The 11,982-nt window shown below is 40.9% G+C and overlaps 1 protein-coding gene across 1 annotated transcript in view; it reads right to left on the bottom strand.

Annotated features, from left to right (window-relative positions):
- LOC126395792 (phospholipid-transporting ATPase ID-like) overlaps positions 1-11,712 on the bottom strand; it is a 20,634-nt gene extending 8,922 nt beyond the window's left edge. The window contains exons 1-20 of the mRNA XM_050053515.1: positions 11,404-11,712; positions 9,950-10,034; positions 9,744-9,802; positions 8,214-8,327; positions 7,816-7,914; positions 7,597-7,658; positions 7,394-7,466; positions 6,456-6,526; positions 6,239-6,321; positions 5,874-6,032; positions 4,821-4,909; positions 4,294-4,487; positions 3,990-4,198; positions 3,850-3,893; positions 3,585-3,750; positions 2,340-2,528; positions 1,548-1,663; positions 1,271-1,435; positions 932-1,043; positions 635-740 (exon numbers count right to left, since the gene is read on the bottom strand). Of these exons, the coding sequence (XP_049909472.1) occupies positions 635-740; positions 932-1,043; positions 1,271-1,435; positions 1,548-1,663; positions 2,340-2,528; positions 3,585-3,750; positions 3,850-3,893; positions 3,990-4,198; positions 4,294-4,487; positions 4,821-4,909; positions 5,874-6,032; positions 6,239-6,321; positions 6,456-6,526; positions 7,394-7,466; positions 7,597-7,658; positions 7,816-7,914; positions 8,214-8,327; positions 9,744-9,802; positions 9,950-10,004 (2,165 nt within the window). The 5' untranslated portion in view covers positions 10,005-10,034; positions 11,404-11,712. The remainder of the gene's footprint in view (positions 1-634; positions 741-931; positions 1,044-1,270; positions 1,436-1,547; positions 1,664-2,339; positions 2,529-3,584; positions 3,751-3,849; positions 3,894-3,989; positions 4,199-4,293; positions 4,488-4,820; positions 4,910-5,873; positions 6,033-6,238; positions 6,322-6,455; positions 6,527-7,393; positions 7,467-7,596; positions 7,659-7,815; positions 7,915-8,213; positions 8,328-9,743; positions 9,803-9,949; positions 10,035-11,403) is intronic.
- Between the last annotated feature and the right edge of the window lie 270 nt (positions 11,713-11,982).

Here is an 11,982-nt window from a genome sequence, read left to right on the forward strand (position 1 = left end):
GAGTTATAGTGAAGCTGATTTGTGTACTTGTGTTTGACATTGTCTCCATTAAGCCATGTTTAATGTGTGTTTAATGTGTGTTTTGAATCAACTAAACTTTACAGCACTTCACAGACACCTTGCCGCCGACTATTATTTTGGAGGTGTAACTGTAGAGTGACACAGACACACGACCGCACAAGTATGAATGCTCACATTGGCGTCGGCCACATGTGTAGGCTATGGCGTAGGCTCTGCATAGAGCAGTCACACAAGTATGAATCCTGCTTAAGTAAGAAAAATATCTGTTCAGAGAGGAGCACATCCAGTTCACTTTACACTGTATAGGAGCTGTAATTGCACGACTTGTCATAAACCCGCAGTTTCTGTCTGAGACAAACAAAAAATGTAAAAACGGAAGATTGGGAATCCTACCTGATTCAAACTAAAGTTCTAGTGAAATTTAGAACTTGTGTGTTGTGAGTGTTACCTACTTGCATAAGTAACTAGATATTTGTTTTGTCCTGGTTTTATAAGTAGGTTGATGTTGGAAAAATTACCCATTAAATGATACAACTTTCATTCAGTACGCTGAAAGAGCTTGTGATCAGCAGATACTTCATGTGCTGCAGTTGTTTCTTTCTATCTGACTTACTGTAGCTCCTCTTTGACTCCCTCAGCTGTATTGGCCGCCACGATGAAAATCTTCTTCATCTCCTCTCTCAGCATGTTGCAGGAATAGCCGATATTCTCTGCTGTCTCTGTTTCAAAACATCGATATTTACAGTTACTGTGATGCATTTCATATATCAAACGTGCCGAATGTTCACTCTCTGAGTTCCTGACACATTGAGATCAACAGCGAGAGAGCATAAAAATATATATCTTATATCACTGTGTTACCTCACCCATCTTAAAACGTATGATATGAACCAGAATATGTGACACTGACCCTGTTTGTCTCCGGTCAACACCCAGATTTTGATGTCAGCTTTAGCCAGTTGCTCGATGGTCTGTGGTACGCCGTCCTGCAGCTTGTCCTCCACAGCTGTCGCTCCCAGCAGCTACACACCACAGAACACAGCTTGGTAATGTGATTTTCCAATACTGTACTTTGAAAGCAACATTTTTCAAAGCCATGCTCAGATTCTTTCGCTAGTAGACTTAAAATCACAGAAAAAAACATGCTGATAAAGCAACGCTGGTTTTATCGGCACTTCAGTTAACGAGAACTTAACCAGCCAATCGTTGAGTCAAACTATCTAGCCAAGTGTTCAGCAGGTGGACTAACCAGCAGGTCCTTCTCTATCTCCTCATAAAGTTGATCAAGTCTCTCCTCTCTGTCCTCCATGGCAGTGCTGGCCTCGTGGTGCCGCCGTTGCCAGTCAACCATGTACCTCTGATCCAGATCCTTGTAGGCCAGCGCCAGAGTACGAAGGCCGTCACCTGCATACTCCTATTTTAGTGCATCAATTCAGAGCATTTTAAAACAAAGGTCCTGAGAATTTCGGAATATACATTTGTTTATATCGGCACACACATCACAAACATCCAACTGCATCACTCACGTTGAGGTGATTGGTGGTAACTTCCACCAGTTTGCTACAGGACGGGTGCAGTCTTTCAAAGATGATGGTGTCTGCTCCTTTGCAGTATAGAGTCAGCTTGCCTTCGGGGCTGCGCACTGGAAATCAGGGTGGAAGTCGCTTAGCAAACTTTCATGACAGACTGGCATGATGACATGAATTTAAATGAACATACTGGACACAGAAATTTCAGTTTGTGAGGGTCATTGAAGACATCTGTTGGTGCTATTCATTGTTTTTAAGGCTGTGTTACGAAGCAGGATTCAAAGTTAGCGAGGTAACTTCAGGGTTAACTCTGGGTTTTCTTGATTACAAGATTGGTATCATTATTTTAGTTCATTTTAAGCACTTGTTAATGCTTTTATTTTGAAGGTACTGGGCAGCTTGAAGCCAGTTCAACTACCCAGGATATTTTTCCATTATCTGGCTTGACTAACCCTAACACTGACTGTCTGGATAATGGATACTACAAAGCTGGTTATCAGCTAGTTCAGTCAACTCTGGGTTTTCCTATCCAGCCATGAGCACGTTCATGATGAAGAGGTGGGTGTTAATTACGAGCAACATCATCAGAACCATGAATAAAGTAGGCTGCTTCATATCATATGTGATGAAATGGTACCGAAAGCTCAAAATCAGGCAGTTGGATTTAATTTCTATGGGAAAGTTCTCAAATATAACCTCCAATTTAAAAAATCTGTCGCAACCCAAACCATATTCTCAAAACCTGTGAAACACAGACACCCCAAATATTATGCCTCTACTCTCTCTCACCTATGACAGACATTCTCTTGCGCACATTATTGAAGTCAAGAACAGCCAGGAGTTCATAGGTGATTGTTCGGCCCATCTCCACTGCCGTGATGGTCTCTGGTGTGCGTGCGCGGAACACAAACCCAAAGTTTCTTGCTGCTGTCACCAGAGCGCCCTCATCAGGAGACTGAGCCTGATAGTACAGCTTGCCTGTCAGGAGATGAAGATGACAGGAGGAAAAGAAAAAAAGGTTAACATGTGAAAACTGGGTGCATTACTGTCTGTCACCACTGGAGGGCACTAAAGTCAAGTGTTTTCAGATCTTACAGTGGTTTGAATACATTTTCAATCATCTCATCCTGGAGCTGCTGAATGGTGAATATGAAGAGGAAAAAGATATTAGAGTAAACAGGAAGAGGGATCTGTATTATTCAGGACACATAAGCAATGTAGATCCTCTGTTTTAAACCTTTAGAGCTATTTCCCATGTAGTAATAAAGCGATACATTACAGAACTGCTGCATGAGAGGTCGTGAGGCCTTCTTGGATTTAAAGGGTTTAAAAAATCTATTTAAAAATATATACAGTAGGCCAAATCTCAGCATGTCATCAATTTCTCTGAAGAAAACAAAATTAAATTGTTATTTTTAAAGTTTAAATTATCATTCGAAATATAAACTTCTTACAAAATCTCACAGAATAAGGCATGGTGGAGAACTGAACACAATTCACAGAGCCCTCACTCTCTGCTAAAAAGCCTTGTCCCACATTAAAAAAATACATAAAATTAAAAAAAATGAAAATGAAACAAAAAATAAAGCAAAATAAAATAAAATACAATAAATACATAAATAAAATAAAATAAAAAAATAAAATAAAATACACAGTTAGGGACTGTTATTCATGGGGGGGGGGGGGTCAAAAAGGGGGAAGGGAATGATGATTGAATAAATTATAGTAAAGTAAAGTACAATAAAACAAAACAAAATAAATTAAATAAATACATCAAATAAAATAAAATAAAATGAAAAAATGAAAAACACAGCACACAGCAAGAAACTGTAAAAACAAAAACTTTTGGTGGATTTTCAAACTTCCGACACTCCTTGGACACATCATGTGTGATGAAAGCCTCAAAAAAACCCCAAAAAAAACCAAAACCAATCTGAGCTTAAAATAGCGATATTTCGTCAAAACGACTTTATTCTACATTTTATTTAAAATGTGGCTAAAAGGTTGTGAGCCACGACATTACAGGACGCTCACCCTCCTCCTTCTCCTCAGGCATGACGGTGTGGCACAGAGCCAGCAAGCGGAAGAAGGCCTGCGCCTTCGGGTTCCCCTCATTCACAGTCTCCAACAAACTGTGGTCATGAAAGATGAAGTTTGGATCAGCCAGCTTGTTATCGGAGAAGTCCACCTTCGCTGTCTTCTGCAGGGACAAAGAAACAGACAAGAGGAACAGAAGAGTTGGAGTCACACACAAACTTTACACAAGACTCACAATCATGCCTCAGTAATCTCCTCTCACCTCTGTTATTTCCATCCTTTGACCAGAAAAGTCAAACACCTCCCCTGAATGACAGAGAAACACACTCCAAAATTAATCATTCAGCCCATGTTGGTGTGTCTGTTCAGCTCTGGAGCTTGTATGCAAGCAGAGACGCTCACCGTAGGCTTTGCCATTGATGGAGCACCTGTTGAAAGTCATGATGTTCTGCGTCAGGGTGCCGGTCTTGTCGCTGAAGATGTATTTGATCTGGCCCAGCTCCTCGTTGAGCGTGGTGGTCCTCGCCTGGGCAGGGGTGTCGTTCTTGGGGTAATACATCTTTCTGTCCCAGTCTATGAAGAAGCTGTTGCCCAGACGGATGATCTCCACACTGACAGCGACACACAAAACAGAACAACTTTGCATCTGAACTTGTCACATTATCTTTTGCTGCTTTCTGATTTCACTGTCTGTGCTGAAACGTACCTGACATAGAGAGAAATGGGCACCACCGTGTTGAGGATGATGACGTAGGACCAGAAGGAGAGGAAGGATGAGAGAGCGGCGCCGACCCCTGGATCACGAGGGAGGAAGACTGTGAACACTGAGCCTTCCCTGACCTCCCAGATCGCGTTGCCGATGGCCAGAACGGTGCACATGGACGCCAGGAAACCAAAGATCTGACAGACAGATGCTTTTATGAGGGTAGTGCATGAGGGTAGTCAAAGAGCATTTAGTAATCAGTGACTTTAAATGACTTGTACTGTGTTAAGAACAAGTGCAAAGAGACACAGCACTGGTAAGTTTCCTCCTAGTAGTTGTACTAGAATACAGATGAAAAGCCCAACTGCATTTCCTCCATTTTTGCCAAGAAGCTTTCCAAATTTACTCAATGCTCCTGATTAGTTTGAGGATTCATTTCAATGTGTGTTAAAGATACTTCGAGACAGATACATGGCTACATGTCAGCTCATGTGGATATGTGTGGTAGTGAGCGTGTACATGAAACTCACACACAACACCAGGACGTTCATCAGGTGATCGATGCTCGTCCGTTTGAATGTCGTCTTCCCGCTGTTCTGCATCAGCTTGGTGTCAGGACCTGGAAAGATTCAACCTCCCGTTGATACACACTGACATGCATGCAGATAGAGGCATGTTTACAGCACATGCAGAGACTGTTTTGAAGGGAAAACCTGCCTCAGATACATTTTATTTGTCATTAATACATAATGTTTAGTCTATTCTAGAAGATTGTATTTGCACTTTACTTTTGTGAGTACACTTTCTTTACACCGCTTCACTCTAACTGCGACACTAACACCTGTCCCCTGTAAACAATGTCAGGTAGGAACTATAGTTACTCTCAGTCTCACTTAAGGCTAAGGGGACATAAAAAGGCAACTTAAAGGTACATGTGAAAAAATATAAATTAAAAAAAAAATAGTTGAAATACCGCTGATGATAAAGGAAAATGACTGTATATAATAATACAAATTAATTCTGTCCAAAAAATAAAATTAGTCCTGCAAAAATATTCATTTTTCAACAGTATAGTGTAACACATTAATTAGTATTGGTGTCTCAAGTAACTAAAATAACCCAAAAATATAATGTGTACAGTAACTATGGTTACATTGCTTCCCCAGTTATGTTAATATTGATTAATGAAATTAAATTAAATTTGAGGATAGGGGGTGCGTGAACTTTTTTTCCGGCTTCTTAAGGGGGGCAATCTCTCAAAATATAGTTTCCCTTTCTTAGGTTTCGTTTAGCTTCTTTTTTGCCATCAGTTAAATAGGCTGGTGGATTTCATATAATTATTAATAACAATAATTTCTTATCAGTCGAAAGCTCAAAGTCCAACGTTAGCATTTAATATGCAAACTGAATGCAGGTTTGTCCTTTCCCAAAGTGGTGGTAACGCTTCAACAGCCAAAGACAGCAGCTTTGAGCCACTGTTAAGTAGAGTATAATGGATGATTTTTCCCACTGGAACGGTCCGAAGTGTGAAGCATAAGCGCCCCCTGCTGACAGTTAGAAGTCCCCATGCAACAACTACTAACCTCCGAAGATGACCAGACCGAAGCACCACTCAGTGTTCCTCAGAGTACATCCTCTGAGCAGCACCTTGTCGTTGTCCAGGGAGTAGGTTTGTCCGTCCAGACTCAGGGTTCCTTTGAATTTGTCCAGACGGTTGTTGGGAGGTTCACATTGCACCTCACCTAAGAGACGGAGATGGAGGTTAATGTCAGCAACACATCCACGTTAACAGCTCACAAGTTTTGAGTGGGAGTATGAGGAGTTATAGACTATATAACACCTGTTTTTAAGGGGTATAGACCTGTCAGGAAAGCATACTTGCACCTTGAGAAGCCATACTGCAATTCTAAAAATCTGTTGGTGTTGTTTTTCGTTTTCAGTTTCTCACCATTGAATTTTGCCAGTGCATCGATGCTGTCCCCCATGTCTCCAGTTACAGTCAGGGCTTGTTTCACCTTCAGATTGGTTTCACTGGGGGAGACCAGGACGACATGAGAAGGATTCGAATGAAGGGAAATCCAAGACAGTTGGGGATATCAGCCGTCAGCCATGCTTACACACACAAACGCATACACACACACGCACACAGAGCACTGCACACTCACCCATCTAATTCAGCTGTTTCTACGTAGACCAGGTTGAGAGGCTCACTGCTGGACAGCAACAAAAGGTCTGCCTAAGAATGAAAGCATTAGCCTCGTCAAGTCAACTTTATTTCAATAGCACTTTAAAAACAAACAGAGTCAGTGTTAAATCTCTCGCTGCTGCATTTTGTGCTAGTTAAAGAGAAGATAAACAAGACTGAGTAATACCAAAATAAAATGAATTGCAATAGTCCAGGCAGGGGGAAATGAAGGCATGGCATGCCTTTCTCCAGGTCAGACGTACAAAGAATTGCTGCATGAAACTTAAGTGTCAAACTCCAATTCCGAATCAAATAAGACTCCAAGATTCTTAACATGTGATTTAACAGAGAGGGCCAATGGGCCAAGATGAGGAGAAATAATGCTGGTCAAATGCTCTGGTCCAAATAAAATAGCGTCAGTTTTTTGCTTTCATTGAGCTGGAGAACATTTGCAGCCATGAAGACAGTTACTGAGTTCAGTTAGTTTGCTGATGTTGTTTGGCTCTAAGGGGAGGTAGATCTGCGTGTCATCCGCATAGCAGTGAAAAGAATTGTAATGTTTTTGAATAATGCCGCCTAACAGAAGTAAATAAATGGAGAAGAGCATTGGACCAAGTATGGAGCCTTGGGGTACACCACAGGAGATGGGAGTCAAGGTAGAAGGATCTCTTGGATAAATATGAAGAGAACCAGTTGAAATCAGAACCAGAGATTAAATACAGTATGGACAACTGGAAGTGAGGAAGATAATAAGATGAGATGAACTTAATTATCACATATAGGAACTTAGCTTAGGCTCAGAGTAGCTATTATCACTAAAAGCATAAAAACGTATGCTATAAAATGCAATAATGCGCACACAGTTAACATTCCCTTGAAAATACAAATAAACCTTTGTTCTAGCATCTCCATACTTACTGTGACAAACTGATTATTCTCCAGTTTGATTATGTCTCCAACCTGAACATTCATCCATTTTTCACTTTTAAGTCTGCCAGAAAAAAAATGGAAAAAATAAAACACATCATGAAATCACAACACTGCACAAAAAGATGTCCTTTTAAAGCTCAAAACTGTTTTACAGCTGTGTATTTCTACAATGTAAGATTTAAATGACTCACTCTCCATCGATGAGGACGTCCACCATGCGGTTATTCACTTGCTTGTCACTTTTGTGTCTGTTCTACTCAGACGGAACAAATTAAAGAGAAAACAGTGAAACCATTTTCATTAAATTACATTTTTGAATTCAGTTCCTTATTTTCTGAGCAGCATTAGTCTTTACTTATTGAACACAGTGCTGTGTTTAGTCCCAGTCGATTATTATAATTTCAGCTTACTATGTCATCGCTGGCATCTTTGACTGCTGTTATAGACAGCACCAAAATCAGAGGGACAGCTGTGGTGAACCAGGACAGAGAGGAGATTTGTGGAATAACCTGTCAACAGAACACACACACACACACACACACACACACACACACACACACACACACACACTTAATACCTTGCATCTGTATTAAATGATGCACTATTGACACAGGAATCAAATATTCTGGAAGCTAAATACTCTCAAAGGTAAAATTTCTTCTCTAATTATTATGTGGATAAGAAATAAATTTGTTCTATGATCAGTGAGCATAAATACTCTTGAGAAATTTGTGAGAATTCCTAAAAAACTGAAACGTGTAGAGCCCACTAACAGTCGTAGAGAAGGTAAACAAAGAGAAGTGTCTACCTGAAGGACCATGAGGAAGAGGAAGTAGGCATTGGCGAGCCTCTGGAACTGCTCGAAGAGATTAAGTGGCAGGAAGGTGAAAAGGTTGTACTTGGAGGTCTTGATGGCGTTGTCCTGAAGTAGAGGAAAGTGACATGAATGTGACAAAAGCAGATGACAGCTACAGCGATGTGTACTCACACATGATGTGAAATGGCTTTTACGTAAAGGAGTTTGGTATTTTCCCACATGGACCCTATTTTTTCCATATTTTTGTGTCTAAGTGACTCATGGAAACAATTTTTGAAACATCAGAAGTGGTGAAACAGGCTGCAATGTGACAATGTCAGTCAATTAACCTTCACTAAGCCAAACACCGCTCATCTGCACACACTGTGATGCCACACAGCTGGTTCAATATCAGCAGAGTTTCCCTTTATATTCATTGTCTTGTGTGGCGACCAGCAGTGATGTGGTGGTTCACTTTTACACTGTGATCTGTAGCCTATAGTTCGGCTTTAGCTTCTAACTATCTTTGTCTTTTTAACCTGTTGTTGCTGCTGAGTCAGTTTGACATCCTGGATATATCCTTCAAACACAGACTGTAGACCCCTCTGTCTGCTTCTCTCTGGAATCACTCTTTCATTTTCCAAAAATATGATAATATTTCATCAGGGAGTGCAGTTTGTTACAGTGTGGGCTCCATGTTTACTCTGACAGCTTGTCGGACCATCACAAAGGGGCGGGGCTTAGCGAAAGGTCGATTACATTCTTGTTAAGTGCTTGTTTTTGCCTTTGATGGGCTGAAATTCTAACATCCTGAGTAAGATTTAACCAGGACCAGCCCTGAAATTGCCAAAGGCAGCTCCACCAGATTCCATTTAAATGAACAGTAATTTTATCATCTTAAAACACACCTTATGCAAAGTCCACAGAACCAAAATGAAACCCACAAAACCATATTAGATCATCTTTCCACTTTTCCAACAATCACCATCTCTGGTTTAGTTTAAATAAGCTCTAAATTCCCTCCAGTGTGATGTGAAAATATGCTGCCTCTATACACGCTAAAATTACTGTTTATTCAAATGAAGTCTGGTAAGTTTAGCGATTTCAAGTCTGTTTCTGGTTAAACAAAAAGGATTTTACTCTTTAACTAAAGGTTTATGTCTCGTATGATTGTTTCCTTAATGTTTTCAGACACCTACAATAACAATCTGAGCCTGTCAGTGGCAAAAACAAGCACTCTTAGTGGGTGTAAAATGACAGAGCACAAATGCCCCTATAGGTTACATTTGAGCCTGTCTCACAGCTGTTAGCTGCAGTGGTCTTGCTCAGTACCAGATCACTTTCAAAAAATGTTGTTCCCATTCGTCACTTAGACACAAAAACATGGAAAAATAGAGTCCAGGCTGAAAAATACCAAAGTTACCCTTTAAGAAAACTCACTTTTGTAAGGACAGCACATGGCTGGCTAAAGTTCTAAAAGGTGTCCCTCCCCATCTGATCTTATCTTTTGATTACACAGAAAGTCTTTGTCTCTGTACTCACAGCATAGTGGTAGGAGAGGTTGAAAGGCCTGTCATTAGCTCGGAAGTGTCTCTGCTCCTCTGTGAAAAAGTAAAAGATTAAAAACAAGAGGGGTGAAGATGTTGCAGGAGCATTGGGAGAGAAGTGTTAGCGTCCATTAGTCCACTGACTGTATGTTACAAACATGATGTAAGAACTACAAAAACTCTGTAAGCGTCACATCTCACCTTTCTTTTCCTCTTTGCCACATAACCCGCCAAAGAATGACGCTACCGACCCCATCTTTCAGCTCAGGTCCTCCATATTTCACACCTGGAGAAAGAGCATGTGTATACTTATCACAGAGTGACGAAGAGTTCGTGAAGCAGAGCATACAGAGATGGTGACTGAAAGGGGAAACTGTGGCAAAAGAGAGGAGGAACCAGGTTATTTATGGAGGGTGGAGGTTGCCTACAATGGTGGTTCAGTATAAAAATCTAGTTGGCCTATAAGCGGAGGAAACGATTGCTTATTAAAAGTAGAGATTTGACACATCAAAGATTTGCTGAAAATCAGTCATGAGGAAGAGGTGCAGAAGAGGGAATGATTAAAACAAAGGTCGATATTTTTGGGGCTCGATAAGGCCTTGATGCAGCAACGATATGTCCACTTAATCCACTTGCATCATCAATATGTGGACCATTATTTGACTTTTTACCATTACTACCAACTGCAAGCTAAACAAAACCCACCAAAACGATACAGCATACACACAGATACCATGTGATTCCTGATGCTTTGCACACCAAAGAAGTAAGAGCTGTAGTTTTTAGTCAAGAAACTGTCAAAAAAAATTACATTTAAGCTAAAAAAAAAGAAGAAATTTAAGGCATACTTCTATAAAATTTTAACCAAACATGACATTTAAGTGCGAAGCACACCTATGACAGCATGCGTCTTTAATTGAGGTAATATAAGGCGACATCCTGGAGAGTTTATCTGTGCTGCAGGGCTGTAAAGACATCATGCCACTCCCTTCTCAACCCTTTGTCCCAGAGTTTAATCTATAGCAGATAATCAATAACCACAGAGATTAAGGGGCGATAATGACCATGAACATTTGACTTGGTAGGAATCAGAATCAGACAAGAATTCCAAGATGTTGAAAACAGGAGAAAATTAAGTTTTTGTTTCATATGTGTGTTTTTCCTGCATCTTGGAACAGCAGATCATTCCCATAAAGGAATATGAAACCTCCACAGTGAAATCCATAACAGTAAAAACAACCAGAAATCAGCAGCTGAATATATAGCAAGGAAAAAACACTAATTTCCCTGTGTTGGTTTTCAAAATGAGTCAAAAAAGTGTGTGTTCTCCTTGCAAAGAAAAGAATAAATCATCTTTAAGATAAGTAAATCCTTCATTTGTGTTGGCGTACAATTCAGAAAACTAAACCCAGCTCCTGGACATGTTTCACTCACTCTGTTATTGTTCTAGTCACACTCACACAACTGTGAACTTGAGGGTGTTATTGTGAATCGGAAGTGACTGAGCCACTAGGCTTGGACTTTGATTAGCCATTCATTTCACACATTTCAGCAGGTTTAAAATGTGAGCCCCTTTCTGATCTTCCTCCACACAAGTGCTGCACATTCACCATTTCCCCCAGTGTCTGCAAAACAAACAAAAATCAGCCACATACCTCAAACAAAAATGTGATTTCTTGTGTCCTTTCAGTCCTGCACACAGATACAGGAACACAGGGGGAAAAAACTACAATTTTCAGTCTCCCCTTCTCTTCCTCCTCAGATATGGTAAAATCCAGGCCCTCGTCTTTGCTCCGTCTGGACGTCCGGCCACCAACAGAGAAGGGGGTTCGCCTGGGGCCTCCAGGTGGGTGAAAGACACGCAGGATGGACGACAGGTGAGGTGGTGTGGTGGTGAGAGAGGCGCCTACTGTAGAGGTTTCAGGTTCATGCAGGAAGAGCTGGGATCCCCCTGCGCCTAACAGCTCAGGGCTTGAGCAAACAGTGCAGTGATCTTTGGACCTGGATGGTGAGACGGGGCAGTAAAACAACAGTACAGGTGTATGGCTCCAGCCAATCAGGGGCCAACAGTATGGCTGCGAACTGGGCGGTCAGGTATGTAACACACCTTGTGATGGGTACGCATGCTCAGACTGGGGATGTATTTTCTATATCAGCTCCTTTGATCCAGTTTACATTTGCTTCTTTTATAAGAAAGAAAAGCCGGCATCTGTTGCATTCTTAAAGGATAAAAA

The sequence above is a fragment of the Epinephelus moara genome, chromosome 9 (genome assembly GCF_006386435.1).
Source record: "Epinephelus moara isolate mb chromosome 9, YSFRI_EMoa_1.0, whole genome shotgun sequence".
Lineage (NCBI taxonomy): Eukaryota > Metazoa > Chordata > Actinopteri > Perciformes > Serranidae > Epinephelus > Epinephelus moara.